The sequence below is a fragment of the Narcine bancroftii genome, chromosome 4, assembly GCF_036971445.1.
Source record: "Narcine bancroftii isolate sNarBan1 chromosome 4, sNarBan1.hap1, whole genome shotgun sequence".
NCBI lineage: Eukaryota > Metazoa > Chordata > Chondrichthyes > Torpediniformes > Narcinidae > Narcine > Narcine bancroftii.
Window position 1 is genome coordinate 202,123,114 of NC_091472.1, and position 21,326 is coordinate 202,144,439.

General features: G+C 40.6%; 1 protein-coding gene across 2 annotated transcripts in view; it reads left to right on the forward strand.

Annotated features, from left to right (window-relative positions):
• The window catches only part of gcn1 (GCN1 activator of EIF2AK4), a 177,220-nt gene that overhangs the window by 67,205 nt on the left and 88,689 nt on the right, over window positions 1-21,326 (forward strand). For both annotated transcript variants that reach the window (XR_011356331.1, XM_069933655.1), the window contains exons 21-26: window positions 5,183-5,361; window positions 6,600-6,693; window positions 7,557-7,670; window positions 8,817-9,015; window positions 13,531-13,686; window positions 14,815-14,993. Coding sequence is in view for 1 of the 2 variants with exons in the window: in XM_069933655.1 (XP_069789756.1) it covers window positions 5,183-5,361; window positions 6,600-6,693; window positions 7,557-7,670; window positions 8,817-9,015; window positions 13,531-13,686; window positions 14,815-14,993 (921 nt within the window). In the remaining variant the exon portion in view is untranslated. The remainder of the gene's footprint in view (window positions 1-5,182; window positions 5,362-6,599; window positions 6,694-7,556; window positions 7,671-8,816; window positions 9,016-13,530; window positions 13,687-14,814; window positions 14,994-21,326) is intronic.

Genomic DNA, 21,326 nt, shown 5'->3' on the forward strand with positions numbered 1-21,326 from the left:
AAGAAGAGGAAGAGTACAGGGAAATAGAAGAAGAAAAGAAAGGCAAGGTAAAGGATATACTTGCTCTTATTAAAGGATACATGGAGTCATTTAAAGAATGGCAAACACAGGAATTTAAGGATTTAAGAAAAAGAATAAACAACACAGAAGAGAAAATAAATAAAATGGAGATGACCTTAACAGAAATGGGAAAGAAAATGGACAAGATGGAAGAGCGGGCAGTAGCAGCAGAAATGGAGGTAGAAGACTTAAAAAAGAAATTGGAGAAATCTAATAAAAAAACTAAAGAGACACAAGAACTACTAGCTCAAAAAATAGATACAATGGAAAACCATAACAGAAGAAATAACATAAAGATAGTGGGCCTTAAGGAAGATGAAGAAGGCAAGAATATGAGGGAGTTTATAAAAGAGTGGATCCCTAAGACCCTAGGATGTCCAGAACTACAGCAAGAAATGGAAATAGAAAGGGCACATAGAGTATTGGCCTCTAAACCACAACCACAACAAAAACCAAGATCTATTGTAGTAAAATTCCTAAGATATACTACAAGAGAAAAGGTACTGGAGAAGACAATGGAAAAAGTAAGAGAGGGCAACAAACCACTGGAGTATAAAGGGCAAAAAATCTTCATTTATCCAGATATAAGGTTTGAACTCCTAAAGAAGAGAAAAGAGTTCAATACAGCAAAGGCGATTTTATGGAAGAAAGGGTATAAATTTATACTAAAGCATCCAGCGGTATTGAAAATATTTATTCCAGGACAACAAAACAGACTATTCTCGGATCCAGAAGAAGCACGAAAATTTGCAGAACAATTACAAAAATAGACTGAGGGAGGAAGACGGGTAATGAGAGTAAAAATGATCACGATTGATATGTATGTGGGTAAAGAGGTATAAGAGTGAATAGAGACAATGAGCATACATGAATGTATCTGTACTTAGAGGAAAATATAGATAGTATAGACAAGAATTAATAAGGGAAGGTAATGGAATAGAGAGAATAAGGAGGGAATTAAAAGAGTGACCTTTGTGACATATGAAAAGTGAAATCTTTTCTGGGGGAGGCGGGGTGGGGGGAAATAGCGGTCACTGCAAAATCAGTTGACGCTTGCGAGTGGATTCGCACATCCAAATGGAGAGGGGAGATGTGGTTGTCCGACAAGGGATAAAGGACAACTCAGGAGGTGAAGGGGAGATTGGGGATAAATAAGATAGAAATAGGAGAATAAGGAAAATGTTGGATGTTGTAGAAATGTTGTCTTATAAAGAGTTGAAAATAAGAAAACAGAAATGGAAAAGGAGGAAAGGTAATGATGGAAAAACGGAAAGAGAAGATAAACAAAATATAAAAGGGCTATGCTGAACTATATGTCTTTAAATATTAATGGAATACATAACCAAATTAAAAAGGAAGAAACTACTAAATTTAAATGAATAAATGCATTCCATTAGAAAAAATAACATATAGGTTAAGAAATAATATTGAAATATTCGAACAAGTATAGGAGCCTTACATTAAATACAATAGCGAAAACCTACCGGGGACAAACATTACCTAAGTTGATGGAAGGAGAAGGAAAGAAAAGAATGGACTCAGTAGAATTTCTGGTGTAATTTTGTTGAATGACAACATTGTCTGACTGGCTTAATGCAACCTAGATTGTATACCTAAAATGGACGAGAGGGGGGAGTGGGGGGGTGGCTTGGGAGGAGGTGGGGGGAGAAAAAGTCACTGTATATGTGTGAAAAAGAAATAGTGTATATCATGGCTAATGTGATTTATGGTGTGAAAAATAAAAAAATTTAAAAAAAAAACTTAATATCGTTATCATCTATAGCACATCTGATCTTCTCTAAACTCCACAAGGTAAAGTTTAGCACATCCATTGGACGAAGAGAGGTGGAATTGAATCTTTCCACCTAAGCAAAATAGATCTAGCCGTAAGTGTCGCGAATACAACAGCATGGCAATTGGATGGCAACAGATGCCTCTCTTCCATCAACACTCCAAATAATGCCACAATTGGACTCGACTCTAAGTTAACAGCTAAAATTGTAGATAAACTCTGGAAAATTTCTATCTATTAAGATTCCAACGCTGGACAAAACCAAAATAAATAAACTAACGATGCCATCCCACTGCTACACCTGTCGCAACGAGGGTTGACATCTGGAAATAAACGTGCCAATTTATCTTTAGATACGTGCGCCCTGTGTACAACCTCAAATTGGATGAGTGTGTGACAGGCACAGATTGAGGATGTATTAACAAGTTTTAAAATCCTTTCCCACAAATAGTTGATTGTAAATCCTGTTTCCATGCTTTATCAATTGGAACCTGGCGTAATTTTGATAATAAATATGAGTAATTAAGCCCTTCTGGGAAGGATGCAAAAGAAAAATTACATTCACAACATCTACTTTCTGAGCATGGGGAAAAGTAAGTAATTGGGTATTCAAAAAATTCCTAATCTGCAAATGCCTAAAAAATTGTAAATCTGGAACATTAAATTTAGTAGATAGTTGCTCAAAAGGCACGAGACAACCATCAACAAATCGATCTCGAAAGCAACCAATACCTTTCTCTTTCCAGTTGGAGAAGGCCTGATCAATCCAGGAATAAGAAAAAATATAATTAAATGGTATAAAACTGAATAAAGAGAAATTCTTCAGTCCAAAAAAATCTGCAAATTGATACCAGATATGTAAAGTCTATTTAACTATGGGGCTTTCTATCATCTTATTAACCTTGGTTTAAAAAAAAGGAACTGCAGCTTCAAGCACCAAGAGAATTTCTTAATTCATTTCAATTCCAAAATTGCTTATAGAGGGCAATCTAACTTGTCAGAACATTGAATCCAAAAAGTAACATAACGAATATTGATAGCCCAATAATAAAATCTAAAGTTCGGCAAAGCCAACCCTCCATTCCTTTTGGTTTTTTGTAAGAGATTTTATTCAGTCTTTGACTCTTATAAGATGAAATAATGGAATCCAAAGAGTCAAAAAAAGTTTTAGGGATGAAAGTCTGGATTGCCTAAAAAAAATATAAAGTAACTTGGGGAGAACATTCATTTTAATGGCATTAATTTGACCAACTAATGTCATAGAAAGAGGCGACCATTTAGTCAATGATCCTTTTACCTGTCTAATCAAAGGGATAAAAGTTTCCTTAAATAAATTCTTGTGATCCTTCATAACTTTAACACCTAAGTACATTAAAAAAATGATTAACTACCTTAAATGGTATATGATCGTAAATAGGCATGGAAGCATTAAAAGGGAATGGCTCACTCTTGTGAAGATTTAATTTATAGCCAGAAAAAAATTGAACTGCAGCAATAGGGACAACAGGGTGGGGACAGACTTCTCTGGATCAGAAATGTATAGTAACAAATCATCAGCATACAGAGACCTTATGAACCCTGCCCTCTCTTCAAATCCCCTATAATGTCCTCTGAGTCCTGAAAACCTTTAGCCAATGGCCCCAAAGCTAAATCAAACAATAATGGACTCAGAGGGCATCCTGTCTAGTACCACGGTATAACCTAAATGATTATTAGTAAGGACTGAAGCCATGGAAGAATAATATATCAATTTAATCCAGGAAACAAACCCCAGACCAAAGTTAAATCTTCTCAAAGTTTCAAACAAACACGGCCATTCTTCTCTATCAAAAGCCTTTTCTACATCCAGAGAAATTACACATTCTGTCATTTTAGATGATGGTGAATAAATAATATTCAATAAATGGAGAATATTAAAATATGAGTAATGATTTTTAATAAAACCTGTCTGATCATTAGAGATGATTAAAGGTTTTTTAAAAATTCCAATCTATTAGCTAACATTTTAGAAAGTATCTTCCTATCAACATTCACTAATGAGATTGGCCTGTAGGAGGCACAGTCTGTCAAATCTTTATTCTTCTAGGGGATCAAAGAAATCAAAGCTTCATGAAAAAGATGTGGGGAGGCTGCCCTTACTGACAGAATCTGAAAGAACTGTGTTTAAACGGGGAGCTATTAAATCAATAAAATATTTAACTGAGACCCAATAACTTTGAAAATTTCTTCTGTAGAAAATGGTTTGTCTAAAAAAAAAAGTGACTCTCTGAAGATAACTTGGGAATGATTAATTTGCTCAAGATGTTTTCCATGAAAATGATATTGTCTGGAAATTCAGATTTATACAAATCAGAATAAAATTCTTTAAATGCATCATTTATTTCTTTATGGTCTGTCACAAGCTCCCCATCATTTTTATGAATTTTTGTAATCTGCCTTCTAACAGAAGCCTCCTTTAATTGATCAACCAAAAACTTCCCTGACTTGGTTCAGCTCCCACACAATCTACCAATTTGCTGACAACACCACCATTGTTGGCTGAAGTACTGAAAATGATGAGTCATCACTCAGCGAGTGGTTGCAGAATGGAATGATCTTCCGAATGAGATAGTTGCGGCAGGGTCCATTCTGTCATTTAAGAGAAAGTTGGATGTGTACGGGGAGGAGAGGGGTTTGGAGGGTTATTGGCGGAGAGCGGGAGGTTTGAGCTAGTGGACTTGTTCTAGTGAACCGTTGCGGACTCGAAAGGCCAACATGGCCTGTTTCCGCTCCGTAAATGGTTATATGGTCGTCATATATATTAAATTGACTCTTGCTTTTTAACAGCTGACTTTCAATCGGGTATGTTAGCAGTAAATCATGTTTCGCTTGTTTTTCAGCTCTTTCTTGAAAAGCGAGACTGGGTTTGGGAATAAAACATATTGCCTATCAATTTCCTTTTATCTGTCAACCAATTCCTCTGTTAGTTCTCTTTTTCATATTAGCAGAGTAAGGTAAGGTTTAAAAGTATCTCGTACAGTCAGACTAGAAACTTCCTCTGAAACATTTATTTTTAAAAAAAAGTGTTCTGCAGTAAATTTTTTAAATGCCGACATTTTTCCATATCTTGATGAAGGGCTCAAGCCCAAAACGTCGGTTATGTATTTTTACCCCTGCTATATAAAAGACACTATTTGACCTGAGTTTCTCCACCATTGTGGTTTTATTTTAACCACAATGTCTGCTGATTTTTGTGTTTTACTCCCGAGGAACACAGTGGTATTTAGCAACATTAAATTACAAGACTACTTCACCAGGTTTGGATATTCCTTAACACTTCCTGTTTCCTAGGCTGTCGTAAACACTGTCGGATCCCTATCAATCCTCGCTTCATCAGTTGTATTGCCACATCTGTGCAGCCTGATCACAAGCATGTTGGAAAACCATGCTTTCCACCAGGTGACCAAAGAGGAATATGAGATCATGCTGGTTCCTGAGGGAGTGCTGTACGATAAATCCTTCCTTCAAATGTAAGTATTGATGTGTTAGATCAGTCTTCAGAGGGAATGAAAAATGTTATCCATGTACAGCTACATGCTCTGTTATTTATCATCTCAGAGTGATTAAAATATTGCTTGTAGAGTTCGAGGCAGTATCAGTTGGCACAATATGGGCTGCACAGTTGACTTAGCAGTTTGCACAATGCATTTATAGCACCAGCGATCGGGGCTGGGGTTCAAATGCTGCATTGTCTATAAGGAGTTTGTACATTCTCCCCGTGTCTCTGGGTTTTCCCTGGGGTGGGGGCTCTGATTTCCTCCCACCATTCAAAAACGCACCGGGAGATGTAGGTCAATCGGGTTGTAATTGAGCGGGCCGAAATGACGCTGTCTGTCTAAATTTAACTTGAAAAATAGTTAAAATTTAGTCTATGCAATTTTGTCACATTGTCTCACAAGCCAATGTGTTCATTATTTTTGGTAATTATTTGCTTCTGCTGAACAGAGACTCAAAAGGTGCTGTAAGATATATCAACAGGAATTCTTAGATGCTACAGCCAGATATGTGACATGTTACTGAATTAACTTGTAACTTGGAGTGCAATATGTTCTTGTTGCTGGATTCATTAAACTATTTCTCTTTTCCAGTTTAATGATCAGGAAAGATTTTGTTTTTTTTAAAAAAACACACATTGCTGGAGAAACTCAGCAGGTCAAGCTGCTACTTTATATAACAAAGATATATAACCAATGCTTCATGGAATGAGCAAAATGTAGAGGGGGAGGAGCATGGGCCCACAACCAAGTGGTAACAGGAAGATGCTTTGTCAGTTTTGCAGTTCATCAGTTCACACATGAGCACGTTTGGTTTTTGTCATGTGTGTTAACAGGAGCGATGAAAACAGAAGTTGCCGCGATCTTATTCTTTGAAACATTTTTAAACACTTTGTGCTAACTTCCTTGGAAGCTTGCCCTTTAGTTTGGCTGTGCAAGGGCAACCACAAAAAGGATGTTTATCTGCCAGTGTTTTTATCCATTGCACCCAAGTAGGTGACGATGTTTGAGGTGAAGTGGACACAGCGGCCCACAAAGTTGTTTCATTGTTCCCTCTCGTCCCCTGCTTCCAGTTTTTTATATATGTATGTATATATATATATATATATATATATATATATATGATGGTGTGAAGCAGAGGATGAATTGTCTGGTCTTTCAGTGGCTGGTCAATTTTTTAGGTTATGCTTTTGGATTTATTCTGTTCTGCTCAGGGCTCAACAGGAAACCACAAAGAAAGCCAATCTGAAGCGGGAGAACAAAGCTTATTCATTCAAGGAACAAATCATTGACATGGAACTTAAAGAGGTGATTATTTTCCCATCCCCTGTTTTTGTAACCATTTAATTTTCTGCATTCTCACTCCAGGCTTACAATGTTGGAAATACTTCTTCACTGCAATGTGAATTTACCTTTTCCTTGGAGTAGATAAGATGAGATTGCATCTCTCTGTGGGCCAGGCAGAATTGCCATCTATTGATAGTCCACAAAAGCTTCACAGCATATACATGCAAACAAATAAAGATTTGTAAACCGATAAGAAATGTAAACAAACTGCAATACAGAGAGAATTTTTAAAATCGGTGCTCGTCAGAGTCCTTAAATGAGTCCCTGATTGAGTTTGTCATTGAGTCTGATGGTGGAGGAGCTGTTCCTGAACCTGGTGGTGTGAGTCTTGTAGCACCGATACCTCTTTCCTGATGGCAGCAGCGAGAACAGAGCGTGTGCTGGGTGGTGTGGATCCTTGATGATTGTTGCTGCTCTCCGATAGCAGCGTTCCCTGTAGATGTTCTCGATAGTGGGGAAAGTTTTGCCTGTGATGACTTGAGCTGTGTCCACTACCTTTTGGAGGGCTTTACATTCAGGACTATCGGTGTCCCCATTACCAGACCATGATGCAGCCTTCTCCAAATTCCAGATTTGTATGGTTTGTTGTAGACTGTAATTTAACACAGTTAATACTTTTGAGACTTGTTCTTAAGATATTTTGTGAAACCAGTCAGTCAAAATATAATACACTGAGATTATGGGGTAGGGTAAAATTATTAATAATTCATAATTACAGTTCTACAAGCTAAACATTTGCCCCTAGGATTCGGGCTTGCTGTTACTTTTAACTGGTGAATGGCAGAGCATTTTGATCATATTTTAAAATTAAATAATTTTGACAGGAAATAAAGAAGAAGAAAGGTCTGAAAGATGAGGTCCAATTGAGCAACAAACAGAAGGAGATGCTGCAGTCTCAGCTGGAGAAAGAGTCAGCGATCAGGAAGCGATTGAAGCAGGTACAAGGAAGGAAGGTGTAGCCACAGTGAAGCTCGAATACCCTGAGGCAGCAGTTTGAGTTTGCGAAGGATTTCTTTGATTTTTTGACAACAATCTGTAGTCCTCCGTAACCTGTACAGGCTCCATGAATTGACTGCTGCTCTGCCTCGTTTCAAGTAAATGCTGATGCAAAAAATCCATTTAAGATCTCCTCCATCTCTTTTGGTTCCAGGCGTAGATGACTACCCTGATCTTCAAGGGGTCCAATTTTATCTCATGTTCTCCTTTTGCTCTTAATACACCTGTAGAAAGAAGTCTCATGGATTTTCCTTCTTCTCTGTCAGAACAACCTCTTGCTTTTTAGTTTCCATCCTAAGTGTTTTCTTGCATTTTTGTACTGCTCAAACACTTTGTTTGTTCCAAGCTGCATATCATCTTCACCAAACCAGGGCCTCAGTATCTCTCGAGCAATAGTTCCTCAAATTCTGACAGGAACATGCAAACTCTACTCTCAAAATTTCACCATTGAAGGCCACCCACTTACAGCTTTGCCATCAAACAACCTATCCCAATCCACACTTACCAGATCCTTTCTGATACCATCGAAATTGGCTTTTCTCCTATTTAGCATCTGAATCTGAGGAATTAATGGCATTATGGCCACCAGATCTAAAGTGTTCCCTTATACTCCCTTCCATCACCTGCCCTGTCCTGTTCCCAAATAGGGGATCTAGTATTATACTTGTTGACATCTCTATATATTAAGAAAACTTTCCTGAACATAATAGACAAACACTAACCCATCCGGCCCCTTACATTATGGGAGTTGCAATTTAATATGTGGAATGTTAAAATCCCCTGCCATCGATACCTTGCGTTTCTTGAAGCTGTCGGCAAATTTGCTCCTCCAATTCTCGTAGACTCTCGAGAAAGGATCCTGACTTGAAATGCTGGCTGTCCACTTCTCTCCATGGATGCTGCCCAAACTGCATCCATCTTCCAGAGCAGGTTTCAGAATGGGATCCAAGTTATGTATAAAATATTGGTGGGCTGTTATTCCATATTTGTACATCTGTTCCCCTTGCACTGACAAATCGTTGCCTCATTTCTGTTTGACTTTACTGAGCTTTTGAAGAAACAGATTCTGATCTTGTGTGTTCCCACAGTTAGATGAAGATGTGCAGTCTGCTTTAAAGGTGCTGAATGGAGTCATCAAGAAGAAACCCCCTGGTTTGTCGCAGCACATTCCTGGTTTGATTCGTTTATTCCAACCTCTATTCCAATCACCGCTTGTTGCTCCCAGACTTAAGGAAACATTCCTGGCCTTGAGTGCATGTGTCTTATCAACAGATCTAAAAAACCTGGGTACGTTTTATTCACTAGTTTAACCTGATATCAACAGCTTCTGATTTTTTTGGGGGGCTGAGAATTGGGCTTTGCTGTAATTTTCTGTCAATTACTAAGGTAGTGCTGAGACACCTTGAACTGAAGTTACTCCCAGAGAGCTGTTGCGGGGTGAGTTGTTACCTTTGAGGTAACACTGGACAACGAGGATTTTGCTTCCTGATCACTTTTGGGTGTATTTTATGGATTTTGGACTGCTGATCACAAAAGTCACCCCCAAATTTTCCTATTGTGTACCGCTTTTTAGATATAATCTATTTTTGTGATTTCCTGTCTACTACTATATTGCCCACAAAGCAGGCTGTTTTGCTCAGTGCAAGCAAGCATAACAATGTTCACCAGTCTTTGGTGCTTAACAAACAAATGATTACCACTCAGGAGGGTTCTTGTTGGTTTTCAGAGAGAGATTCCTTTTCCAGGACATCCGCAATGGATTCCTTCTCAATCAGTCTCGCTGACTAAACTTGTCCCCTTCAGGGTTCTCCAGATGATCCTCTTTCTTTCAAGTCACCTTTCACACCACCTGTCTTCTCCTTTGACCAGACAGCCTTACAAAGTTGGCCAGCTTTGTCCTTCTGGAAATAATTTCTGTGACTCCTCTCTCTGTTTCACACTCTCCCTCTCTGAGAACAAAACTCTTCTCCTCTGCTTGCAAAGATCGCATGCTCTCCCAGGCAAGCTGCTGTTGATACTTTGTCTCCTGCAAAAAGCATTCTGCAAAAGTCCTGCAAATATTCTGTGTTTAAAAATGTGTGTGTGCAAGCTGCTCTAACAATTCCTCCCAAACCACCTCTAAATACTCTGTCACACTATGTAAATGTTGTCTTAGGCCTGGGCATGCTTAATCAGGATAGATGTAGACAGGCTACAAAACCAGCTCACATGTACAGATGTTGTGCATTACATTGATAGAATTTGAATCCTAGTCCCAATTGCTGGCACTGTAAAGGCGTTGCACTAACCACTATGCCAACTGTGACGCCCATGTGTTTGTGTTCATTCAATATTTTTCTTAAACATTGGTATAAATAACAAGCAAGGGCCCCAGCATCAGCCCCTTTAGTACACCACTAGTCGTAGCTTCCAATCACAGAAACAAACTAATTTTTAATCACTTTGCATTGGGCAGGCATGTTCAGTTAAAGCAAACACCTAAAACAAAACTCACAGAAAGTGATGGAATTCACAAATCATGTGACAATTCACATAAAACTTTGTTTCACCTCTCAGTCTAAACTTTACACAGAGCAGTAATTCGAAAGTAATTGTAACTATAACACTATCATGGACACCCAACATCTCCTCACCTGTCAGGAAGTCTGCACTTCCTGAGAAGACTGAAGCGGGCAAGGCTACCAGTTACCATTAAACCTCTACAGGAGCTCTATCGAAAGCATCCTGGTCAGCTGCATCACAGTGTGGTACGGTTTATGTATCAAAATTGCTACACCTTTAGCTCTAGAATTAAATGAAGAAAAATATACATGCCCAACCCAATCCCTTTTTAATTTCACACTTTCCTTCACATTCAAATGTGTTTCTTGTAAAAAGGCAATATCAATTTTCATTTTCTTAGTATACACCAAGACTCGCTTACGTTTAATCGTACTATTTAATTCTCGAACATTAAAAGTAGCAAACCTCAACTTTGACATATCTACTATTATTACTAAATACCAATAATATCTTTATATAAAAACTCAAATCAACATATATAGGCCCTCCAATGAAAAAAAATCACAAATTAAAAACTAAGAAAAAAGTTTAAAATTATTTAAAAAAACAATAAAATAAAAATCCCCCCCCCCACCAAAAAAAAACTACCAAAAGGTAGTAATCCCCTAAACAAAAATTGGATGTGGATCACCCACCAGTGGCTGATGACTAGTAAAGAACTTAGTGCAAATCTCCCCCTCCCCAGCCAAACAATCAGTAACATCCAAGTATCATAATAAGAGAAAAAATAAAATAAGAAAATTCTTCTTTTCATCCAAAAGACTCCAATCTCGAAGATCCCATTTCGGAAGGAGGTGGACTCTTTCCATTCCCATCTTTCCCATTTCTGCCATTTCTTCCATTTCCAGAGCTACCAAATTTTCCTTTAGGAGATAATGGTGGACTACGTCTTTGTCCTCTTATATCTGGGAATGAGTCAACAAAAATCATTGCTTCACAATCATTTTCTAAAAACCGAAATTGATAGTCTCCATAAAAGACCTTCAACATCCATACTGATCATCAATATGGGCACTCAAGGCTGCTCTATTCACTGTTCGCTTATGACTGTGTAGCTAAGTTCAGCTCCCACACAATCTACAAATTTGCTGACAGCACCACCATTGTTGGCTGAATTACTGAAAATGATGAGTCATCACTCAGCGAGTGGTTGCAGACTGGAATGATCTTCCGAATGAGATAGTTGCAACAGGGTCCATTCTGTCATTTAGGAGAAAGTTGGATGTGTACGGGGAGGAGAGGGGGTTGGAGGGTTATTGGCGGAGAGCGGGAGGTTTGAGCTAGTGGAGTTGTTCTAGTGAACCGTTGCGGACTCAAAAGGCCAACATGGCCTGTTTACGCTCCGTAAATGGTTATATGGTTATTGGACCACTGGGCTGAGAAACAGCTTCTTCCCATGGGCAGTGAAAATGCTGAATGACTGATGAACTGCTCATATATTCCCTCCGAGATTCTATTATTTAGCAATATTTCTTTATATAAGTACTGCATGTAAATCACATACTATATCTATGTATGTGGTTGCCTGTTTTTTGACACCGAGGACTGAAGAACATTGTTTTGTCCAGTTGCAGTTTACAGTTGAATGATAATAATAAACTTGAACACTGGAATGGCAGATTTGCCATTGATGCAGACTTGGGATGAGAAGGGGAGTGGAGACATGGTCTTCCAGCACTTCTCCGCAGGATCCTACTGCCGTCTCGCACAATGATCCCATGCTAGTTTAAATTTCATGTGGAATGGGATCGGGATCCATGGAATGTTGTGCCCGCAATGGTGGCACTCATGCATGGCAGCCCAGATCTCAAGAATCACAGGCACAGAGGGACCAGCAGACCAATGCATGGCAACAGAGAGTGAGAGAGAGCATCCCTTCCCAACTCCCCAGCCTCCACTAAGAGGAAGAAGCCTGGGAGAGGGTCCTACAGGGCAAGAGATCACACAGGGCTTGGCGCCGAAGGACTCCAACCAGGCCACGGCCTGCTGGTGATTGGCTTATAAGAACCAGGTATTGGCACTGGCACTTGTGAGGGTGCTGATAGCAAACAGAGCTCCTGATGGGCCATGTGTGCTGGCACCTTCCTTATCGGGGGGGGGGGTTTCAGAACTGGGCCGAGGAGAGTGACTTGGATGCCTTGAAGTTGCGCTTCCTACTGAACAGGAGGCTGTACAGCTTGGGAAGTTGCAGTAGCCAAGGAAAGCGATGCCATCGGAGGAGATGAAGAAACTCTCTTCGGCTTCTCTTTCTTGTCTTGACGTTGGCACTGCATTAATGTAGTTTCTGTATATGCTGATACAGGACAAAGCAAAAACCTTTTTGTATATATTTTTTACATAACAATAAATAATTTCTTGAGTCTTGTCAACATCGTGGAAGTGCAGGAAACTTCCTTGGCCACGTCACCCAAACGTGTACTCATCCTTCTCCATTATGTCTGACCCCCTCACAATCTTGTATTCACTTCCTTTGCGGACTCACGATGGAAGGAGACTGAGGAAGGAATGATTTTCAGGACATCAGAGGTCCTAATCAGGAGTCTGTGGGGCCCTAGTCTGGCAGAAGACTGTGTCCTTCAAGACACTTCAAAGCCAATTTTTGGGGCAGACCAAGCAAATCTCCAAGCAGGGGACTGGAGTTTACATTAGCAGGGTACGAATGCTGAAATGCCTTTTCTAAATTTTGCCTGTTAAATGAATAAATCCAGATTTATCCTTCACTGCACTGTAAGTTTCTCTCACAAGGCACTAGATAATGATGGTTGTCTTGTTGGTTCATGAAAATATTGATAATCCCCTCAAGAATTGTACCCTAATTTGAGAATAGCGTGCTTACAGTCAAGTATTTATAGTAGTGTGTTAAGGGGAAAGCACATTTTGCTGGTGGCAACAATTATTATTATGGGAGGACTCTGTGATTCTTAGAACATTACAGCACAGAAAGCAGACCCTTTGGCCCTTCAAATCTGTGCAGAACTATTATTCTACCAATTCCCACTGACCTGCACCCAGTTCAAATCCCTCCATATCCTCCCCATCCATGCTCCTGTCCAAATATTTCTCAAATATTAATATTGAGCCCACATTCACCACTTCCACTCATTCCACACTCCCACCACTCTCTGTGAATAAATTTTCCCTTGTGTTCCCAGTAAACTTCTCCCCTTTCACCCTGAACCCATGTCCTCAGGTTTGTCATAATGAAACCGTGTGAACCTTGCATTCTATTTTGTGATTCAGGCTGCCTGGTTGGTAATGTGACTCTCCGGCTGCTTAAGCCTGCCTGTAGTTTGGATGAAGCTTGGTGTCAAGAAGAGCTCCTAACGGCCACTGCCCGGACAGTGTGTCTGCTGCGTTCTTGTACTGTGCCCAATCGGGGTAGCAAAGCTGAGGCAGGTATGTCATGTAAACCTGAAATTGCAGTGCTTTCCAGGCATGCTCTGTTTTACACGGTTTCCAACAAGGTGGGTTTTGATATTTCTGACCCGCATTTTTCAATTTGCAATGTTAAAGTTTTATTGTTGATGCTATTTGAACCACCTCAATACTTTGCAAAGCTCGAGTTTAAATTATTTGAAATGCAGGCGCTGAGCTGTGGAATAGAGAGAGTTAAATGGCTGTGTTGAAAGTTATTGCTGTCCCCGCTGTGATCGGGCTCCCTGCTCTACCCTCAGCACACTGCCTTTCACTGATGGGAATCTGGGGTTTTTCCGTCTCTGCTATGATGAGGCAGACCAGCGGGTTTCCAAACCACTGAACAACACCAGTTTATACGGAGGGGATCCCCTGGAATTTGCTGTGAAATAGAGAGAGTTAAGTGGCTGTGTTGAAAGTTATTGCTGTCCCCGCTGTGATCGGGCTTCTGCAATGGTGCAAATCTACATTAGACAAATATTTTCTTAAATAAATAATGTTCACTTTTTTCTAATAAAGATCAGTTTTATATATCCCTTTTATAGGATTGGAATGTATGACATTAAAGTACATTGTAATAATGTTTTGAATAGTGTGCTTTTCCAACATGGAACTTGCATGGAACCTATTAGCCGTGTTATGGAGGGTATGGAACCTATTAGCCGTGTTATGGAGGGTATGGAACCTATTAGCCGTGTTATGGAGGGTATGGAACCTATTAGCCGTGCTATGGAGTGTATGGAACCTATTAGCCGTGTTATGGAGGGTATGGAACCTATTAGCCGTGTTATGGAGGGTATGGAACCTATTAGCTGTGTTATGGAGGGTATGGAACCTATTAGCCGTGTTATGGAGGGTATGGAACCTATTAGCTGTGTTATGGAGGGTATGGAACCATTAGCTGTGTTATGGAGGGTATGCCTGCACTGTGGTCGTCCCCTGTTCAATCAATTCACCTGGAGTGCTCTGAATCAATTCAAATTCTAACTTGTGTTGAGCAGCAGTGTTGCTGTTTCTTTCTGCTGTTCAATATACTTTCTGCTTGAAGATTGAGATTCTGGAAGACTTGCCTCGAGCACTGCTTAGAATAACATTTCTTAACTCTTGCAGATGTGAAACCCCTGACAGCTCCAGCCTTTGCATATTGCTTCCCGCTGTTAAAGATGGTTTTGATCCACACAGTAAATGACAGTGAAGAAAAAGAGGGTATGATGATTCAGGCACTTCAAGTAATCAATGAACATACTCAGCTCCGATCCACAGATGACAGCACTCAGCTGGTTGATGAGGTAACATTTCTGTTTTTTTTAATGTGAGAAAAAGATATTGCATGTCACCGTTAGGCAGCATGGTTGGCATAGCTGTTACAGTGGCAGAGATTGGGACTGGATCTGGGTTCGAATCCCACGCTCTCTGTAAGGAGTTTGTACATTCTCCCCGTGTCTGCGTGAGTTTTCCCCGGGGGCTTAGGATTCCTCCCACTGTTCAAAGTGTACTGGGGGTGCAGGTTAATGGGGTGTAAATTGGGCAGCACAGACTCATGGGTTGAATAGCCTGTTACTGTGCTGTAGGTCTAAATTATATTGTATAAAAAAAATTATATATTGTAGTTGCACTAGGCGCACAGCGAGCGAAAGAATCACGCAGTTGAAAGTGAGTTAAACCAACTGACTTTAAAAGTACTCTCGCACCCGTTTAAATCCCTTGGAATCCTGTGACACTTGCGACTCCCGGGGCCTTTATGACATCAGCCACCAGGCTGTGGGCTTACCCTGCACCCAGACCTCTCAGAGCCAGGTCTGCCGTGGATTTGCCCACGACTCTGTGAGCCTGTTGTGTGGGTGATGTTCCCACTCCCCCCCAAAACTGATGTTAGGACTGGAGTCCATGACCAATATCTCTTTAGTCCCCTTGGGTGGTTGACCTTGTCAGTGTTGGGGAGGCACAGTCACAGGGTTTTCCAGATCTAGGTGTGCTGGCTTGAGGCAGTCATTGGTGAAGGTCTCCTCATGGCTGCTCACGTCAAGGACGCAAGTGGTTCTGTTTTGACACACCACCTTGTAGAGGCCCTCATACGGCCGCTGGAGTGGAGTTTGGTGCGTGTCCCAGTGGACGAGGACATAGTTGCAGTCCCGGAGGTCTTTGGGAACAAAGGAAGGTGTCGGGCTGTGGCATGAGGTTGGGACAGGAGTTAATGTTCCTACCTTCTCTCAGTCTTGTGAGCACTGCTGTGGGTTTCTCCTCTGTGTTACGGGCTGCTGGCACAAACTCGGCTGAAACTGTCAGTGGGGTGCCATATACCAATTCTGCTGAAGACGTGGCTAAGTTTTTAGGAGCTGTGCGGATGCCAAGAAGCACCCATGGGAGCTTGTCTGCCCAATCCAGGCCTCAGAGGCGTGCCATCAGGGCCAACCAGGTGAAACGCTCTTCCAGGCCATTGGACTGCAGATGGTAGGCTGTGGTGTGCTGCAGCTGGGTCCCAAGTAGCTGTGCCAGCGCCATCCATATGGTTTATGTGAACTGCAACCCCACCCCACCCCAGTTGAGGTGATGTTGACAGGCAGACTAAAACATGCAACCCAGCTTGCAATGGAGGCTCTGGCGCTGGACTCCGTGGAGATGTTGGTGAGCGGTATGGCTTCTGACTACCTGGTGAACTTGTAGACCATAGTGAACAGGTACCTTGCCCTCTGGGAGACCGGCAGCAGATCAATGATGTCCAAATGGATGTGCTCAAACCTTCTGTTCTTCAGCTGAAAGGGTTTTTTTAATTTTTTTAAATTTTTTATTTTTCACACCATAAATCACATTAACCATGGTACACACTTTTTCCTTTTCACACATATACAGTGCCATTTTCTCCCCCCCCCCCTCCTCCCATCCCACCCTCCCTACCTCCCCCCTCCCGTCCATTTAAGGTATACAATCTAGGATACATTAAACCAGTCAGACAATGTTGTCATTCAATAAAAATACACCAGAAATTCTACTGAGTCCATTCTTTTCATTTCCTTTTCCTTCCGTTAACTTAGGTAATGATTATCCCCGGTAGGTTTTCGCTATTGTATTTAATGTAAGGCTCCCATATTTGTTCAAATATTTCAATATTATTTCTTAAACTATATGTTATTTTTTCTAATGGAATACATTTATTCATTTCTATATACCATTGTTGTATTTTCAAATTATCTTCCAATTTCCAGGTTGACATAATACATTTTTTTGCTACAGCTAGAGCTATCTTAACAAATCTTTTTTGTGCATCCTCCAAATCAATTCCAAATTCTTTATTTTTTATGTTATTTAGGAGGAAGATCTCTGGATTCTTTGGTATATTGTTTTCTGTTATTTTATTTAATATCTGATTGAGATCATCCCAAAATTTTTGTACTTTCTCACATGTCCAGATTGCATGAATTGTTGTTCCCATTTCTTTTTTACATCGAAAACATCTATCAGATACTGTTGGGTCCCATTTATTTAACTTTTGAGGTGTAATGTATAGCCTGTGTATCCAGTTATATTGTATCATACGTAACCTCGTATTTATTGTATTTCTCATCATTCCGGAGCATAACTTCTCCCATGTTTCCTTTTTTATCTTTATATTTAAATCTTGTTCCCATTTTTGTTTAGTTTTACCATTTGTTTCCTCATTCTCCTTTTCTTGCAGTTTAATATACATATTTGTTATAAATCTTTTGATTAACATTGTATCTGTAATCACATATTCAAGGTTACTTGCCTCTGGCAAACTCAAACTGCTTCCTAATTATCCTTCAAGTAGGATCTCAATTGGTAATATGCCAGCGCTGTATCTCCAGTTATATTGTACTTATCTTTCATTTGTTCAAAGGATAAGAATCTATTTCCTGAAAAACAATTTTATATTCTTTTAATCCCTTTTTTTCCCCATTCTCTAAAGGAAAGGTTATCTATTGTAAAAGGGAGTAACTTGTTTTGCGTCAATATTAGTTTTGGTAATTGATAATTTGTTTTATTTCTTTCTATATGAATCTTCTTCCAAATATTGAGGAGATGATGTAATACTGGAGAACTTCTATGTTGTACCAATTTTTCATCCCATTTATATAATATGTGTTCAGGTATCTTTTCCCCTATTTTATCTAATTCTAATCTCGTCCAATCTGGCTTTTCCCTTGTTTGATAAAAATCTGATAGGTATCTTAATTGTGCGGCTCTATAATAATTTTTAAAGTTTGGCAGTTGTAAGCCTCCTTGTTTATACCATTCTGTTAATTTATCTAGTGCTATCCTCGGTTTCCCCCCTTTCCATAAAAATTTCCTTATTATTTTCTTTAACTCTTTGAAGAATTTCTCTGTCAGTTGTATTGGCAATGCCTGAAATAGGTATAATATCCTTGGAAAAATGTTCATTTTAATACAGTTTATCCTTCCTATTAGTGTTAATGGTAAATCTTTCCAATGCTCTAAATCATCCTGTAATTTTTTCATTAGTGGATAATAATTGAGTTTATACAGTTGGCCGAGATTTTTGTTTATTTGTACACCGAGGTATCTTATTGCTTGCATTTGCCATCTAAATGGTGATTCTTTCTTAAATTTTGAGAAATCCGCATCATTCATAGGCATTGCTTCACTTTTATTTACGTTGATCTTGTAACCCGACACTTCTCCATATTCCTTCAATTTCTTATATAATTCTTTTATTGATAGTTCTGGTTCTGTTAAGTATACTATAACATCATCCGCAAATAAACTGATTTTATATTCCTTGTCTTTTATTTTTATCCCTTTTATATTATTTTTTTCTGTTCTTATCAATTCTGCTAGTGGTTCTATAGCTAACGCAAACAATAAAGGTGATAGTGGGCATCCCTGTCGTGTTGACCTGCTTAAGTGAAATTGCTTTGATACATGTCCATTTACTGTCACTTTCGCTAACGGTCCCTTATATAATGCTTTAATCCAATTAATATACTTCTCCGGTAAACTGAATTTTTGCAATACTTTGAACAAATAATTCCATTCTACTCTGTCAAAGGCCTTCTCTGCGTCTAAAGCAACTGCTACTGTTGGTGCTTTATTCCTTTCTACTGCATGAATTAAGTTAATAAATTTACAAATATTGTCTGTTGTGCGTCTTTTTTTGATAAATCCAGTTTGGTCTAGATTTACCATTTTCGGTACATACTCTGCTAATCTGTTTGCTAATAATTTAGCTATTATCTTATAATCTGTGTGAAGTAAAGATATTGGTCTATATGACGCTGGTGTTAGTGGATCTTTCCCTTGCTTTAGTATTACTGTAATTATTGCTGTTTTACATGAATCTGGTAAGCTTTGCGTTTTATCAATCTGGTTGATTACTTCCAGGAGGGGCGGAATTAATAAGTCTTTAAATGTTTTGTAGAATTCTATTGGGAATCCATCCTCTCCTGGTGTCTTATTATTTGGTAATTTTTTTATTATCTCTTGTATTTCTACTATTCCAAATGGCTCTGTTAATTTATTTTGTTCCTCTATTTGTAGTTTTGGTAGTTCAATTTTAGTTAGAAATTCATCTATTTTCCCTTCTTTCCCTTCGTTTTCAGTTCGGTATAATTGTTCATAGAATTCTCTAAAGTTTTCCTTAATTTCTTTTGGATTATATGTAATTTGTTTATCTTTTTTCCTTGATGCCAATACCATTTTCTTAGCTTGTAGCTGGAAGGGTTGAAGGGGAGCCCTCATGTGCCTTTGGACTTTCGAGATCTGGCAGTGTATGCATGTCCTGGCTCAGTGCCCGACCTGCTGGCATAGGCCATGCCAAGCAAATCTGTCTGCCACCAGTAGGATGGTTAGCTGAATGGACAGATGGGCCAAACACGTCGTGCGTCGAAAACGCGACACCTCCAAGCAGCTGGAACGAACAGCTGAGGTTGGCTGGTGACACGGCTCAGAGGACCTTGCTGCCTGTTGGGCTAATGGGGATGTCCTCAAGCTGCAGGCCTGAGACGACGGAGCAATAGGCCGGCATTTCTTCATCCAGCTGCTGTGCCTTGGTGAACACCATGTAGTCCAACCCTGGGGACAGGGAACGCACTGAGTGGATGGAAATGCGAGACAATGCATTGAGCATGACGCTGTTTTGCCCGGAGATGTGTTTGACAGTGGTGGTATACTCCGAGATGTATGACAGGTGGTGTTGCCGACCATGGATCCAACACTTTGGGGAATGCTAAGGTGAGGGGTTTGTGATCTATGAAGAATGTGAACTCCCACCCCTCCAAGAGATACTGGAAGTGTCAGAGGGTGAGGTTGAGGGCGAGCAACTTCCTGTTGAAGGCGCTCTAGGTGCAGGTGCCGGCTGAAGAAAGCAAATGGTTTCCACTGACCCTCACTTAGTGTTCCAGCACGCTGCCGACTGCTGAATTGGAAACATCAACCATGGCATATCCCCCCATGGGTGTACCAGGGCATCCTTGGCTTGGCTTGCTTGAAAGCTGCTGCTGACTCGGGTCCCAGGTGATTTCTTTGTCCTTCCCGGACATCAGGCCAAACAGGGGTCACATGATTTGGGCGGTAGGAATCGGTGGTTCATGCCCATGAACTCCTGTAGGCCCTTAATTATACTGGGCCTGGCAAACTGGTGTATGGCCTTGACTTTCAGCGGCAAGGGAACTGTTCCATTCCGGTCGATGCGGTGCTCAAGGAAATCAATGGCCGACAGCCCGAACTGGCACTTCGTGGGGTTGATGGACAGGCCGTATTCACTCAGGCAGCAGCAGAGTTGATGCAGGTGCGTCAAATGCTCTTGGTGTGAACAGCTAGTGATCAGGATATCATCTAAGTAGATGAAGACTAAATCTAAGCTGCACCCCACCGAGTCCATGAGCCGCTGGAACATCTGTGCCGTCTTTCTTGAGTCCAAAAAGCAACCACGGAAACTCGAATAGGCTGAACAGGGTGATGAGGCCATCTTGGGAACATCGCTAGGGTGCACGAGAATCTGGTGACACCTATGGACCAGGTCGACCTTGGAGGAGATGCATGACCCATGTAAATTGGCTGTAATGTCCTGAATGTGGATTACTGGGTAGCGGTCAGACGTGGTGATGTCATTGTGCCTTCTGTAGTTGCCACGTGCCCTCCAGCTGACTTGAGGACCATGTGCAGCGGAGAGTCTCACAGGCTGTCTGAGTGCCAGACGATCCCCATCTCCATTTTCCTGAATTCCTTGGCGAGGAGGAATTTGTCGGAAGGGAGCCTGCGTGCCTAGGCGTGCAGCAATGGACCTTGAGTGGGAACATGGTGCTGTACACCATGCTTGGGGCATCTGTGGAGAACTGCGGCGTAATAATGGTCGGGAACTCCGCTAATACTCTGGCAAAGTCACAGAGTCTAGGTGTGGGGTCAGTAACTTGGCTTCACCAAGCGAGAAGATCTTGGCATTCACTAGGCGCCATCCCTTGAGGTCCACTAGGAGGGAGTGCACCCGGAGGAAATCTGTTCCCAATAAAGGCTGTGACACTGCTGTCAGCGTTAACAACCAGGTGAAACAGCTGGTCCCGAACTGTAGTGGGATGGTTCACGTGCTGTATGTGGAAATGCTGCTTTTGTTAGCAATGGTGAGCACCAGTCCTGACTTTCTGGTGTGG